Below are 15,994 nucleotides of genomic sequence, written 5' to 3'. Positions count from 1 at the left end.
TCCCGCTGAGGTCACTTTTTTAAAATACCTCCACTATTTTTCTTTTTTTCTTTTTCAAATGGTCTTAAGCAAATTGGGTTGGGGTTTGGTCATTGGGTCCAGTAGAAAGGGACAAAACCCTAATCCTCCACCAAAATAATCAAATTGAGTGGAAGGATTTGATGTGGGTTAATTGATTCGGGACCCAGTTCTCTCTCTCTCTCTCTCTCTCCACCACTCTCTCCAAACATCTTCCAAAAGTCCCAATTTTTTCTCTTGTTTCACACACAGATGAATGTACTCTAATCCAACTCAACAAAATACATATTTTCCAATTGTTTGCTTTGCCTGATATTCTTACCCTCTTTAATTCAGGTTACATTGTTGAAGATCGGTGTTTGGGCAGTTTCCACCAACAAGAATATCAGGTATGATCCATGCCAAAAACAAAAAAGAACATTTTTTTTTTAGTATATTATATGTGGATCTTTGATGGGTTTGTTCAGAAAGATTGTGCTTGTTGACTATGTTGTTAATCCTGTTATAAATGAACCTAAAAAGGAACTCCATTTTTTCTTTAGATTTGTTTGGAAAGGGAACAAGAAAAAAATTAGGATCCTTACATAAATGTGCAGCTTTGCTAATTTTCTGCCTATGAGGTTCAAGAATCTATTTCATATTTGTTATTTTTATTTTGCCCATTTTTTGTTTGTTGTGGTATTGTTCTAAATGGGTTTCTTAGACTTGCACTGGACAACCTAACATACAATTCCATTTACTTGAAGGAGGGCTCCTAGGCATGTTAAGTCCTCGATGAAATATTAGGTCATAGATGGATTTGATTGTTTTGATTTTATTTTTTTTCTCTGAATCCAGCCCAAAAGCTTGGAAATTTGGATTCCTTTTTTTTCTTTCATAAGTTTGAAACAGTCTCCTTAACAGGAAGAATCCTTCTTCCTGTTGAACAGGTATGGTGCTTGTTGGCAGGAATTCTTTTGATCTGTTTCTGTGAACTGATAGACTGACTGGAAAAATATTTACTAGGGAACAGAGTTTGGCATTACCATCAAAATTGTAATTTGGAAAATTACAGTAGAAACTAAGAAGTGATCGCAAGTGGCAGCTTGAAAACATTTGGGAGCACGGGTTGCTTATTTGTGGAAGTTGGGTTGTGTCACTAATCAATATGTGGTTTGGAATCAATCCCCTTTAGTTCTCCTCTTTGCTCACCATGGAATTGAATGAAATTAGTCTGAAGGCCAAGGCCTATCTTTGCCATGGTTATACTTCTATGAGTTGGTTATGTAGGGATTTAAAGGGCAGATTATTCAGAGAATTTTGATGGACTCGAATGGGCGAGTACGATTCTTTCAGCTGACCCCAGATTTTGGGAATGAGGTTTTGATGAGGATGACTTATTCATAGAATGAAAAAGAAATTGGAATGGGGAACCCAAGTTTTCCATGAACAACTATATGGGTGATAACAATATCGAGCAAGCTGGAAAAACCCATGTAAGTCTATCCATAATCGCCTACCAAAATATTTGTATTACTTACTTTTCTTTAGGAGCTGAATTACTGATGAGCTACACTATCTTGAATCCTTAAAAGAGGACTAATGGATACTTTCTTTCTATAATATGTATGAAACTATTTTATTGCTTGGGCCTAGGCTTAAGACTTCATTCCTGCTATAGTTTTCTATACCAATTGGAACATGTCCCAAGAAAAGTGCCTTCTGGCAATTCTTTACTAGACCTTATGAAACCATGCTTCTTTGATCTTCTAGTGTGCCAACATTATACTCTTTTTGTTGGAAGGATATCGTCTCTCTTTCCTTTTGGCCTATATATCCTCATGCTTTTCCTTGTGTTTCATGACATAACATAGAAAGTCCCGCGTAAAGGAGGAGAATAATATGAAACCTTGACGATTTAGTATTCATCTATTTTAGTCTTCTTAATTCTAGGATTTCATTCTGTTTCCCCTATACTCAATTGTAAGTGAATAATAAGGATTATTGGAACGACCTTTTTGGTGCCCCACATTCGAAAGGGAGCCTATTTAATGTGAGGAGATTGTCTTTTCTCTCTACAGAATTGCAAGGGACCTTCAATCCAACAAATGGGAAGGATGGTATAGTTGGATTTGGGACCATAGACTCTTATTCAGAGTTGGAAGTTGTAAAGGTAATAAGAAAAAGTCTCAATCCCTCAAGGAAATTGTCCATATGGAAGTGATTAGAGAAGAGGTGGTTTCATGTTGGATAACATTTAACTTTGGTTTGATGGTGGTTTGTTTGGAAAACCAGTCTAATGGTGTTGGCGGAGTGATAGAGAAAAAATAACAGAAATATCCTCAAAATCTTTTCTGTTATAGTCTGATAAAAAAGTTCAAATGAGGTAAGACTAGAGCTTTATTATGAAGATTCATTACATTCTCATGTCACTCACTGTAAGGACCTGTTAATCGTTTAGAATGACCTTAGAAGCTTTTGGTCATATCTAAATATAGTGCTGATGGTTTAGTTCTTCATTGGCAAGGATTGGTGTAAATGAGTTACTTCATATGTAACGAAATCTCTTCATACCTTTTTCTTTCCTCTGCTCTTCTAACAGAATTCCTCAATGCTTACAGAAGGAAGAAAAAAAAATAAAAAACTTTATTTTCCAGGTCAAAACTAAAGATTTCTCAATCATTGAATAAGATTTTACCTTCCTAGCTTTGAAATTTATTAGTTGATGTAATGGAATGTTTAGATGAATAAACATTTGAGTGATTCTCAAGATCAGAGAAGCTGCTACTTCAACATGATAAACAAAAACATACAAAGAAACAAAGTCACAAAATGTGGTAGAAAATTTTGCCAATGTTTCATGTTAGTTTCACCCTCATCAACTCTTCAGTTTAGGCCTAATCATGAAACTTTGATGATGATTTGACAATAAAATTATTATTAAATGATGGATGGATGGAAGGAAGGAACGATTGGAAAAAGAAGAATGATGGATGTACGGGGTGGTACTATCAATATCTTTTTTTCTTTTATAATTATAAAATTTATTGAGCAAAGAAGTGAAGTACAACCGTTGGCTGAGATGGCCAACGAGGCAAAGCAAAAGCACCTAAAAATTACAAATAGAGTCCCATCTAAAAACAAAATCCTCAAAGAACAATCCTTTGAATTCCGGGGCACATCTTGCACCAAAATATACCAATTCTTTTTGGTGTTTTTGATCAAAGATTTGTTTGGTGCTCAATTGTTCTTTCCTATGATAAGTATTACCCCATCAGAGACTGCATAGTTGCGATCTCTAGTTCTAGTCAAGTTTTAAACTCAGGAATCATTTAAGATATAAATTTTCATTCACAGATTTGGGAATAGAGTGAATGTGTTTGGCTATTGGGTACTGTGAGAGGTAAAAGTGGTCGAGAAATGTGGAAGAATCCTATAAAACATCAATGGAAAGATGAACTGCGGAATATTTTGATTTTAATCCTCAGTCCAGAATGATATAGAACTCAAGCTCAGAATTATTTTCCCGACTGAAAATGGATCTCCTGCTGCATGGTTCTATCCAAATTATTCGTTTCAATCCATGTTAGGGCATTAAAATTACTATTGGAGTGATTGATTCATTTTTCTTCCAAATTTAATTCATTGATGTTTTTATTAAGACCTTAATAGCCGAATACTTGTTTGTCAACACCATAATTTAACTACTACTGTGAATTGAATGTCTTCATAGTAAAACTATAGTCGCTTGTATATTTTCAGTAATTTGATATCTGAAAATTATTAGATTATATCTTCCAATCAACCGATCCACAATTAGGTCATGTAGGCTGCAGTGTGGAGCTAACATTTTGAAAGCAGATGAGAATGGATATCCTAAGGTATGCTTTCCATTCTTTAAAAATTATTGTTTGGTTTCCTTGGAAAATTCACAGTTTATGCATATATTCTCTTTATAAGTCTTATATTTTTTTACTTTTTTATTTTTTCAAAATATTGAGTTTTATGCATTCTAACATACGATCATAGTATCCAATGATTAAACTATTAAAGTAGTATCCACTTTAATTATCTAGAACTAGAATTTGATACTTAAAATAGGCCACCTTTACATCATGAATAGTTTATATATTTATTTGTTTGCGTTGTTCATAAACAAAGTGAATTCACTTTGGTAAGTGCATTTGTTTGTGTTTCTAAAGCTGTGTAATTTAACCCTTGCAATTCCAGTCATCTTTATTTCTGGAATTTGTTTGTTCTTATTTTGTCATCCTTATTGAAGAACCAAAGTGCAGAATGGTGAAACAATCTAGTCAGATGCTTTTGGACGGATCACAACACCAAGAATACTCTCATCTTTCTTAAATTACAAATCACCATTCATTTATTGACTTGAGAGAGAGGGGGTAGTATTATGGAAATACTACTTTGTTTGGACACTCGAATAATTGTTCTGATTGTGGTCATATATAATTGTATTGTATGATCATTATTAAAGCTAAAATTCCTTTTTGGTACAAAGTAGAGTACAGGTGTTGAGAGGGGAGGGGAGTACTTGCAACTTGTCAATGTCTACGCAATCAAGTAAACGGGGGTTTGATTTCACCTTCCTACTTTTAAGATGATGATGGTTTATAGAGAGGAGGTTGAATTGATCTCAAAGACTCTCATCCAACCAACCAACCAAATGGGGTATCAGGTATGTCTTGTTTGTTCACATCTTAATATTTTGGTAATTACAACCAATTCACTTCTTTAATTAACATGTATGTTTGTGCTCTGCTCTCTACTCTAACTAAAATCCCACATTAATTACTTACTCATTTGGTTATTAGTTTTTCCAATGCAAGTTTAAGTTTCAATGCAGGTGCCAAGTAAAGGGGACAGAGGGAGAGGAAGAGGAAGTTTCTATGAGAACCTCTGCTCTACTCTGCCACTATGGATTTTTAACTTTAGTTGGTTACCAATAGTGTGATTTATTTCATTAAAAAAATTATATGTTATCAAGACACAACTGTAAGTTGACCCACCCACCCACCCATAAAAGTAAAAAAACACCACATGCTTGTCATTAATTCAAGTTAAACAAAAGCGGGCCCAATTTTATTTTTTGTCCTGTAATGTTTTCTATGCTCTCTAAACCAAGTGGGGATATCAACCAAAGAAATTGAATTGAATTGCCAAAAGCTCCAAGTAGGGGAAAATCATTTGGTAGCTGTGTGATGTTTTGTACAAAAAGTATCTCAAACCCTTCTCTTTTTTTCTGCTCTTCGGGTCTTTCTCTAAACTAAACAGTAAATTCATCTTTCTCTATCTCACTAACTGCCTATCTTCTCATCTCTACTAAACTCTGTTTTTTTTTTCTTTTTTCTTTTCCGATTTTGATCTTGGCCTTCTCTTTACATATGATACACACGAAAGCCAGTCATCAAGAAGACCAACCCCACCTCTCACTTCTCCTCCTCATCCAAACTGCAATAAGGGGAGAAAAACAACAACAAACATAATCACCTCAGCTCATCTACATTTTCAAAGGAAAGATAATAATAGTAGGAGTTATTGTCATACCTCCTCATATCCATTCCCTATAAAAACAACCTCCTCTCTCTTGATGGAGTAAATAGAGGAATTGCTCATCTATCCCTCCTCTCTAGGTCCTTGGAGAAGGTTTCGACTCATTGCAAGGTGATTGTGCTTCCTCTCCATCAGAATCGCTTCCAGATGAGCTCCCACTATCTGAATCTGCAACACCCACCCCACCAATAACACGAATGAGATGCACCAAAGAAATAAACACCATGGCAAGTGAAGAAGAAAAACAATAATATCATCCATACCACTAGATGAGGAGGAATCACTACTAGAACTACTGGAGCTGCTCGATCTGCTGCTATCATGAACCACATCTTTCTCAATCTCAATTGGAGGGAAATTGCAAGTTGGGATCTCTTCGCCAATATCAACATCCTCCTCCCCACAAGCAATTTCCCCTTTCTTGTTCTTCTCCGATGCCGCACCACCTTCGATCATCTCGCTGGCCACTGACTGCTTTTTGGATTTAAAACTATTAGCAATACACATCAAAGCAGGGAAAAGTAATAAGAATTCCACACCACCAATGTCATTACCTTGTTGCCATCGAATGTGGCGGCTGCAGAATTATGATTAATGGAAAGCGCCTGCCTCTTCATCTTGCTAATCATTTTTCTGTAATTACAAACAAATCGATCGAGCTCCCAAAGTGTATCCTTGTCCACAACCTCAATATCGACCTCAATTTCATCATCGTGTTGTGCCAGAGTAGCATTCCTCTTCCTCATGATCTGCACTACTTGATCCATCTTCTCATGTGGAAGGGTTTGCAAGTTCATACTCAATCTCTGCTTCTCTTCAAAACTCATCTCTCGTTTGTTTATATCCTTTGCCTTTGGCTTTGGTTGCTTTCCAGATATCGATCTTCCCATCAATGGTTTCGAAGTTGCAACAACTGCTGGGGTTGATGCTGGTGTCTGTGCCGTCTGAATTGGATTCATATTCAGGGGTCCAATTCGGTCAACTTTCTTTGCATTCTCCGGAGTTGGAATCCGATTCCATGAGCGCTCCCTTTGAACTTCTTCTTCCATGGCAATTGAGCTCTGCCTAGCTTCCTCTACAGCCGAGGCAATCATTCGCTGCCGCTGCTCATTCTGTAGAATCTCAGTTTGTTTACTCTCATACTCTCTGTAGGCAGGTTCAAACATCTCTTCGAAGCGCGAAAGCAACTGATCTGCCATGATATACACATCATGGCCCTTCGGATTGTAAGTTAAGGCATTTTTAAATGTTAATCGAACGTCAGAGGCAAAATCAAGTGGTGATGCATACAGATTCTTTCCTAGCTTCGATTTCACAGTTCCAAGATCCATTGGATTCTTGATTATCTGATTGTAGTCATGAAGTTTCATCCCAACTACATCTACAGGAACATTGAAGATCCATCCATGCTTGTGCTTCATCAGCTTGACCAAGATCTGTCCGCATCGTTTCATTGAGTTGGATAACAGCTTTCCAGTTGCAGCATCCAATGCAGGACGCTTCGGATCTCTACCAGAAACAAAAGGAAGAGATCGCTTAGTTCCTGAAACTTTCTTGTTCTCAGGTGGAGGCATCTTCTCTCGTCCCATCAGAAACTCTGATGGCCGATAGTACTGGTTTGCCTTGGGCGTTCGTTTCTCTTTCAATCCATCGGAACCTAACGAATCTGAAGGGTAATCGATTCGTAGCGACGATGGTGGCGGCCGTGTTGCAGAATTGACTTCTCTGCCGCCATAGCCACCGCCAGAGAACTGAGAAGCGCTGTGACCAGATCTGGATTGGAATTCTCTTGATTCGATCCGATTGTTTAGATTCCGGATCTGATCCAGCTCCGAGATCAAGCGTTTCTTGAGATCTTGAAGTTGCCTCCTTGAACACGAGGCGATGTTGAAGGTCACGTATCCAACATGAGGGGTTTCTCTTCGGTGGTTGACACTGATCGATTTTCGATTGAAGTTGGACGAATCGTCGGACAGGTCTGGAGCAGCAGCCACGGATTCGTCGGTCTGCCGTCCATGTAGCTGGCTTGGAGGTTTATAGATCTGTTTGTTAGGGTTAGGGTTAGGGTTAGTCTTCAAGATCTGGTTGGAATTAGGGTTTTTTCTCTTATAAACCTTTCGTTCTCCCCAACAAGGTTCATTCTGACTGACCAAGAGAGCGGACGCCATGCATGTACGCAAACTCCTCAGATTGATCGGAATCAGGCTGATCTACGGCTAAAATTTCGACTCAAATCAGGCAAAAAAACATGGATAACGGCGAGATTGCCAAGAACTGATCGGAGAAGACGAGCTACGCCGGAAAAAAAGAACAAAAAAAAAAATCGAACAAAAATTGAAGAACGAGGGTTTGGAGGACCCTCAGAAGCGAGGAAAGGAAGGGTGGTAGCACCGCCTCTTAAAGGCAACCAGATCTGCCCGGCTATTGTTCAAGTTTATCTTCATCCGTAGATCTATTCTAAACCCTTGATCCAACGGTTGATCCGATTTTCCAGCTGCCCGAGTCTCGGACCGTCCCATCTGTCATGGATGGTGGGGATCTGCAGTTTCACACACGTGGCTCAATAAGAACCGTCCGTAAAATACTCTTTTAAACTTTCCACGACTCGATAAGTTTTTTTAAATTTGAGGTTTGAATTTGGTGTGCATTTGGGGCGCATGTTCGTGAATTTGGGTTTCCTTTACAGTGGTGGGGTCCATTAAGTGTTGACGTGGAATAAGGCCAGCTGGCAGAAAGAGAAAAAAATATCTTGTTTTGTTACGGAATCTTTTCGCGCAATAATCTGGAAGTGTGCCAGATCAGCACAGCAAATGGTATGCGAATAAAGTGCCACGTGGACTCCGAGCATAGATACAGGACGGGGCTCTTGACTCCCTCTCAGTTTGACGCACTTTGCGTCATTGGTTTCCGGATCCGGTGTTACGTAATCTTTGTTACATCGTATGTTGGGGTTGGATAATGTGCTTTGCTATGTTTTGTGGGTCCCTCTGGTAGACTCTTCCTTATGTCAGAATCAGCTTTGTTCTTGGTTGATTGGATTTTTTTTTTTTTTTTTCTCTTTATTTTTTATATCTTGGGCCATAGGTAGATATGGGCTATAACTTTAATATATTAAGTTCCCAAATTAGTTTGGGCTTACATATGATAAATGTGGGCTAAAGAATGTTCGATCGGATCAAGATTTGTATGAACCTGATGTGGTTCAACCCAACACGTATTTTTCGGGACAAAGCCTTGTCCAACTCTAAACCCATCCCAACTTAACCTGAGGTAGAGTTGGGTCGAGAAGGAACTTACCCCAAAAAACAAAGCTTATGATATCAGATCATATTTTTTGAATAAGAAGATGTGAAGACAAAACTCTTAATAAGATTTGAGTAGGTTTTAATAAATAGTTGCTTGTAAAATAAAATAATAGTAAATATTAAGTGTAGAAAAAGATTTGTTAAGTCTCTTAGAACACTCGACAAACTTTAGATTAGCTATGACAACATCTGTTACTTTTTGATAAAATATGCCATTTATTTTAAAAGTATAGTTGGAGATGCTTTTTAAAGGTTGCTATAGAGATTAAAGTGCATGAAGATGGTTGATTTGGGATGAAAAATCAAGGATATCCTTTCTTTAGAGATTAAAGATGTAGGCATTTAGCATTAATGTGTTGAAAGATAAACATGACCAAATCTTGACTCAAAGACCAAATCTTGGGTGGCCGAGTGGTAGCACTTCGGGGTCAAGGGATCTGCTCCTTGTGGTCTCAAGTTCGACTTCCAATGGTTGCTAATATCTGTGACAACGAACCGCATGATTAAAAATCATGTTGAGTAAGCCTTGTTCGGGATTATTTGGTGCTCGCAAGCTGACCCAGACAGCCTTCTTTATATATATATATATATATTGACTCAAAGTCCACAATACGTCCAATCTTTTAGTTGGGCTCAGGTTTAGGGTTTTTAAAATGGGCCAATCAAAAGCCTGCGTCAATACTATTCAAGCCCAGACTGCCCAATTTACACCACTAATAATTGGTTCCCTTTGTGGATCATATTGTTATGTACGACAAGGAAGGGAAAATCTGCCCTAATGGGATTTCACAAAATTTTTGATAAATATGTTCTCAAAATTTCGTGAGATTATTTGAGCTCACCAACCTTTTGAATGTTTGACCCATTTCTTAATGAAATAAGAGATTCAAAATTAGTGTTATAGAAAGGTTTCCAGTCACCTCGAGATCCCTAAAAATTCTGATCCTAGTTCTAAAGTATTGGTGTGGTACCCTCCAAAGAATCCAATACCAAAGTCAAATTAACTGCTAATAATTATAATTAAAATCACTTCGAAGTGTTCCTTATTCATTTTTATTACTAACAGATCCATCTCTCTTCTTTGTGATTGCCGTTTATCTGAATCTCTGTTCATTAATTAGATGCTAATGCAATATTTCTGATCCATCACTTATAATTTTTGGTTTCAATATCAAATCTTCAGATGAAGGATCTTCTAGGTGACAAGTACCATCTTGCCTCCAAGTAACTTCAGAACGGGATACCATTCTTCTCGAGGAGTCTCTTAAATCAGGAATTAGAATCAAAACTTTAGACTTGCAAGGTTGAAATCTTGGTTAATCATATAAACAAGGAGAGGATATGTGGCAAATGTCAACTAGCTTCGTTGGTATAGTCTTCTAGGGTTATTTTCACATAGTGCATAGCTCTGCGGATAACTTTTTTCCCGACTCCAACCCAAGATGTGATTCTGGATCTAACACCTAACGTTAGGAAGCTAAACTAATAGAGTCGTGACAATATGACGTCCCCTTTTAACAAATCCCCCATCACAGAACCATAGATCATTTGTCTCAGGATACGTAGAATCATAAATCTTTTTCTTGTCTATCTCAAGGCATTTGATCTATGGCTCTGTGACAAGAGCATTTGTCAGAGGGAATTATCACGATTCAAATTAATACGCCAAAAGGGCAAGACCCCTTGGAACATGTCAAATTTAAGTCCTTAACTATTGTGGCACTTAACATTTTCAAACCCAAATTTAGGCCTAATACTCAATTTCAATTTCCAAAAATTGTATCATATAAACATGCAATTAAAATTAGGGATAGATTTCCTTCTTCTGGCCGTGTGTTCGAAATTTGGTAGTCTATCAATTTATCTTATTGCAAGTTGGAAAACTTTTGTGGGATCAAGACGAGTGCAATCATGAGGACTGGTCTTATTCCAAGTGGGGTCGGGGATAGTCGGGATTAGACATATCTCATGGCTTTATTAATCTCTATAAAATGCATTTTAAGAGTTTGGCAATGACCCACGTTCATGGAAACTGATTGGATTAGCCAAATGGACTATCAAGAGTTGAACACAAACACCATCGGATACGACGAAAACGCCTTTGCAAGACCCACCCCTACGTATCTTGGAAGTAAAGACTTTAGAGGGGGTGACAGTTACAACTTTTGTCAGGAGGTGCGAGACATACGAGTTTAGCCAAATGGAGTCTGCATCATCCAACATTTTTCTCATTTGGAACATTATTAGTGCTACTTGGAATGGGGAGTGTTACCCATATTTGAATAGGACCCAACTTTTATGATATTTAGGGTCCTTCTCATAGGGATGGGTATCATGGTTTCATATCTCGAGAACAAATAACTTACCCAAGTCATCTAATTATTGTTCAATATGTCTTAAACTGCACAAACGAGATAACTTAAGTGATAGTTTGAAAATCTTGGCCGAGTCAACAAAATTGATCAGGAGACTCCTGGGACAATTTTCTTTTATATTAAATAGTTAATTTTTTTTTTATAATTTAATATTTATTATCTAAATAAAAATATGGTCTTATGACTTAGCATCTTTAGATCTATCTTATTTTATTAAAAAATTATATTTTTTTACATATAAATAAATAGTTATAAACTAATTTAAATAATTTATCTTGTTTCTAGACAACTTGGTCTTGTCCACGAACAAATAGTAGACACCATAATGCAAATTGATTCTTTTGTGTTAAAAACTAAAAACACAAGAGAATAAGACCTTAAAGAATACATACCATACCATCCAAGATTTATCTACTTAAATTATTTAAATGATTTACGATGGCATGTAGTGTGCTTCAACTCTTTTGAGAAGAATTAAATTTTGCATCCGAATCTTCATGAAGAATCTTTTTCTAGCTAAGTGTAAATTTAAAAAGAGTTCAAGCACACTACATTAACCTCACTAGGTCCATGTGGAAAGGGTTTCGACTGTTTTTCTCTCTTATATAATTCTTTCTTGCATTTCTTTATAATAAAATACACGATGGTTGGATGGCACTCCCTTCCTCCCCCCACCACTCCAAGGAGGGGTTGATATTTAATCTCACAAAACTTTTTTTCTTCAAGAATGCCTCTCCAACTTTATTATCTTTTTTTTACTAATTTTTTTTTTTTCCGAACATTCTTTTCATTTCCTCTTACCCACCCCCCTCTTAGCCTCAACCCCAAATAGTAAGAACAAACTCTAGTCTTAGTCTTATATATGCATAAAAGACCAATCAACTAGACAAAGTAAGTGGGATGAGAACTTATATAGTGGGAGAAAACTAGTGCATGTCATAGTCCCAAAATTCTCCTTTATTTACTTCGTGGTATACGATAATGCTTTTATATTTCCTCCTCAAAATTTTATTTTCTTCTAACACTCAAAATCTCAAAGAACAAGATAGGGGTTTTAGACAGATGAAAAGATAATGGTTTCTAGTAAGAAAATAAAAATAATCTTTATATAATTTAAAAATATTCCCATTTATGTAATGGAACTTATTCGAATTATATGAATTTAAGCCTCAAATAATTACCAAATCCAAATTTTATTACCATAGCGTGTTCATATTCATTCTTGCTACCTCCAAGGGAGAGCTTGAAACCAAATCCGAAACTGAACCAAGTTAACTTAAGAACCAACCTTTAACCATTCTTCATTTATTTTTAGAATAATGATTTTCTGACTCCCCCTTTACTCTCCCGGCGTGAAAAGTGACTACTGTTCTATCACAACATGCCTTGTCGGGAGAGTTTGTCAAAAGGGGGAGTTAGAAAATAACGACTCTTCTTTTTAACAAGAATCATAGAAAATGGTAATTGAAGTTGGGCACCAAACAAAATGAATGAGGAACACAAACAAAAATATCAAATTAAGAATATGTTTGAGGATTAATTTAAAAGACTGTGATTTCCAAGGATCATGATCACTAAATTCCCAAACCTAAAACATGAATAACTTCAAGATATAAAATTATATTGAATTACATAATGAAAAAGAGGCTGGGATCGCAACACGAATCAAGGAGACAGCAGCAACATAAAGCTGCAAGACTGTATAACCAAGTTTTGTCTTAAAATAAAAAAATCCAATGAAAAATAAATAAAGTTAAATGACGAATGCTAGCACCACAATCATTAACAACAGCGTGGGGGGTTACTTCCTCACCCTTACCAACACGTGTTCCTCGTCTCTTTTCACGTTAAAGGATGCACCTCAAACTTTGGTAAATATATAAGATGCTTCCTTGTGTTCTGTAATTTGATGACATGGACCCTCTTGACCTTGGTCTTTTGTTATAAATTAATAAAAAGTGATCTTATTACCATCATCATCATGATCATGATCATCACCATAAATAACTAAAAATGACAATAGGGCCCTCATTATCATCATTGATTATTGAAAGATTACCACAATGTCCTCTTCATCATCATCATCCCCCTTACCCTCAAAAAGTGATCTCAATTCCCTCCTCCCCCACATCATTGTTATTATCATCATCATCTTACTCAAAGGTTGAAGATGACTCATTTTGAGTGGGTGGCATTGAGGTTACTCTTTTGAGTGTGATGTTGTTGATGATGATGATAGGGTCACGATTGTCATTGATGATGGTTTTGAGATCTCTTTTGATTAATTTATAAGAAAAGAACCAGGTCAAGGGAGGTCATGTCATCAATTTCAAAACATAAGAGGGGTATCAAATGCTTACAAAAAGCTTGAGAGTTGCTCTTTTGACACATGAAAAGAGAAGAGAGACACGTGTCATTAGAATTGGGGGAAGTAACCAACCACGTTCCTTGCTAAGAGCGTGGTGTTAGCATTCCTCAATTTGAATATATATATGATAAAGACATACCATCCGTCAAGGAAACTCGGTTCTGGTGGTGGTGGAGGTGGAGCTGCAACATATAGAGGTGGTGCCATCACAGGGGGACCTAATTCATAATAACCATGTACAAAAATCAAATAAAATACAGAGAGGTTTTTTTATTTTTTATTTTTTTAAATAAAATTAGTGGATATATAATTCGAAAGAAGAAATTAAAAAAGAGTAAGAAAAGTCTACATCAAATGCCACAAATCCAAATAAACATAAAAGAAAAGTCTACATCAGATGCCATAAATCCAAATAAACAAAATGAATCAAACATTCCAACATCGATAGAAGGAAAACCTATAAAATAAAATAAAAGCCAACCAAATACAAATTGGGAATTAATCATACTCCCCCAAAACATGATCCTCAATGACAAATCTTGAAGAAAGGTTATCAACCAAACGATTAGTTCATCTCAAAAGGGTAATAAAAGAAAATAATACAAATATCAGAAGCAAACACATCAACTAAGAAGTTATAAATGAATAAAAATGAAGAATAGAGGATTTTAACTAAGGGGGAAGAAAATATACCTTGAGGAGGGTATGGGTAAGCGTACTTGATGTCACTCATCTTCGATTCAAACAGCAAGAAGACTAGATTAAGATAATATAAAATTGAAAATATTTTAAATTAAGTTTGTACATTTCGTTTTCTCTATTTATACAAGTTATATTTGTGGAAGAGAAGTCTAGAGAAGGCTCGAGAAACCGACTTCATAATAGTAAATCATTTTCTCCCTCTCCAAAGCTTAATTTAATTCAGTAATTGTAACTCACTCCCGCTTTACTTTATTTTTCCTCCCGACTTAAGTAACTTCAGAAAGTTTTCTTGTCTTAAAATTAGTTTATTTGACGACTCTCTCACACGTGTCGACTCCTTGCAATAGAAAAGCTAGTTATTCGTCATATATTTGTTGGTAAAAACTTGTCGGGAGTGGAAACGACTACAGGTTACCATTTAAAATCTTAACCTAACCTCCCTATTATTTAAATCTAGAGTTCACTCGTGCCGTTAGCACGGGTAATAGATTTGAAGTATTATTAAAAAAAATTAAGATTAAAGAGGTAAAAAATTAAAAATAATAAAATAAACTAAAAAGATAAAAGAGAAAATATAGTAAAATTACACGGGATGAAATGTAAAAAACAAATAAAGTAAAACCCACAAAATTATAACTTAATCGGAGATTTAAAGCATAAAAGTGAAAAAAATAAAAAAATTTATTGATATTATTAAAGAATTTTTAATTTAAAATGATAAAAGATGAAAAGTAATAAAATAGATTAACACTTAAAATGAGTAAAAGAAAAAACATAATAAATTTAGAAGTGAAAATAAAATTGAAGGATAAAGAGAAAAGCAATAAAGTAATTAAAGTGGGTCTCACACAAATGTTTGTGTCTCATAATTATAATAACTCAGTTGTGTTTTATTATATAGATATGAGAGATTATATTAATAAACCAACTTTTACTTAAAATGCACCATGTATATGAAAACCATTTAGCTTTATTTTATGATTCCAACTACCTTACTAAGGGTCCTTGGGCTCACCTTGTGGCATTCAATTAAAAGATGTGATTTTTCAAGGGTGTAGAGGATAAAATTCTATGAATTTTGTAAAAATAATTTTCAAAAAAAAAGTTTTTTTTTTACTATTGATTTCAATTTTAAGTTTAGGAGTTATTTCAAAATTCGATAACCGTCCATTTTCAAAACATTGGATCAAGCTCAAAATATTATTTTTGTTGGATCTGAGTTTTTCAACGAAACTTAGAGGGCTGTGGTGTTGGATCACTAATGTGGCAATCCATTTCAACAAAACCCCTTAGTAAGACTCAAAATCTTTATTAAGTAAGGAACATGTTTCTCTTCTTTTATTTACTTAAATGCCATCTCATTAGCATCATATCTGCGAATATGCCAATACACTTCATTTCTTCTTGCCCGTCCGAATTGCAAAATGATTATGAAGGGTGATGATACAACCACCAATTTTGTTAATAACGATGGTGCTTATGCACGCCTCAGTAACAATACACTTCCAAGAGTGCTCTCTCTCTCTCTCTACTAAATAATCACTTCATGAAAAAGAATCAAGGGCTTATTCGAGTGTTTCTCGATCATAAAAGCGTGTTTTTTTTTTAATGGTTAATTCATTCTCTCTAGTCTTTGAGCTTAATCAGCCGATGAGAATGTGTTGACTAGAAAA

The 15,994-nt window shown here is 35.7% G+C and overlaps 1 protein-coding gene and 2 long non-coding RNA genes across 9 annotated transcripts; 1 reads left to right on the top strand and 2 right to left on the bottom strand.

The window, feature by feature from the left end:
* Nucleotides 1–64: 64 nt before the first annotated feature.
* On the top strand, nt 65–12,044 carry LOC147409421 (uncharacterized). 7 transcript variants are annotated; one of them, XR_015173760.1, is made up of 4 exons: nt 65–407; nt 3,818–3,878; nt 4,280–4,696; nt 10,060–12,044. It is a non-coding gene; the product is annotated as an uncharacterized LOC147409421 (long non-coding RNA). The 7 variants fall into 7 exon arrangements; XR_015173758.1 differs by lacking the exon at nt 10,060–12,044 and having other exon boundaries at nt 65–276; nt 355–407; nt 3,827–3,878; nt 4,523–5,125; XR_015173761.1 differs by lacking the exon at nt 10,060–12,044 and having other exon boundaries at nt 65–276; nt 355–407; nt 4,523–5,125.
* LOC147409422 (transcription factor GTE7-like) lies at nt 5,152–8,145 on the bottom strand. The gene is made up of 4 exons (XM_086428741.1): nt 6,126–8,145; nt 5,835–6,042; nt 5,566–5,739; nt 5,152–5,469 (listed from the first exon to the last, which is right to left on the bottom strand). Exons 1-3 carry the CDS (start codon nt 7,737–7,739, stop codon nt 5,648–5,650), a joined length of 1,914 nt encoding a protein of 637 aa, XP_086284867.1. The 5' UTR covers nt 7,740–8,145; the 3' UTR covers nt 5,152–5,469; nt 5,566–5,647.
* Nucleotides 12,045–12,742: 698 nt separating the features above from the next.
* On the bottom strand, nt 12,743–14,565 carry LOC147409420 (uncharacterized). The gene is made up of 3 exons (XR_015173774.1): nt 14,313–14,565; nt 13,759–13,837; nt 12,743–12,949 (listed from the first exon to the last, which is right to left on the bottom strand). It is a non-coding gene; the product is annotated as an uncharacterized LOC147409420 (long non-coding RNA).
* Between the last annotated feature and the right edge of the window lie 1,429 nt (nt 14,566–15,994).

Source organism: Akebia trifoliata, chromosome 2 (assembly GCF_017979445.1).
Source record: "Akebia trifoliata isolate Shusen 1 chromosome 2, ASM1797944v1, whole genome shotgun sequence".
Classification (NCBI taxonomy): Eukaryota; Viridiplantae; Streptophyta; class Magnoliopsida; order Ranunculales; family Lardizabalaceae; genus Akebia; species Akebia trifoliata.
Note: the sequence above shows the minus strand (reverse complement) of the source record. Positions and strands in the feature narration are given on the sequence as shown.

What these genes read in the sequence shown, in the direction of transcription:
- LOC147409422 (XM_086428741.1), bottom strand. Translation starts at nt 7,739, where the DNA reads ATGGCGTCCGCTCTCTTGGTCAGTCAGAATGAACCTTGTTGGGGAGAA. An exon ending in CCACATTCGATGGCAACAAG is followed by an intron (nt 6,043 to 6,125) that starts GTAATGACATTG and finishes TCCAAAAAGCAG; the next exon opens with TCAGTGGCCAGCGAGATGAT. An exon ending in TGATTCCTCCTCATCTAGTG is followed by an intron (nt 5,740 to 5,834) that starts GTATGGATGATA and finishes TGGGTGTTGCAG; the next exon opens with ATTCAGATAGTGGGAGCTCA.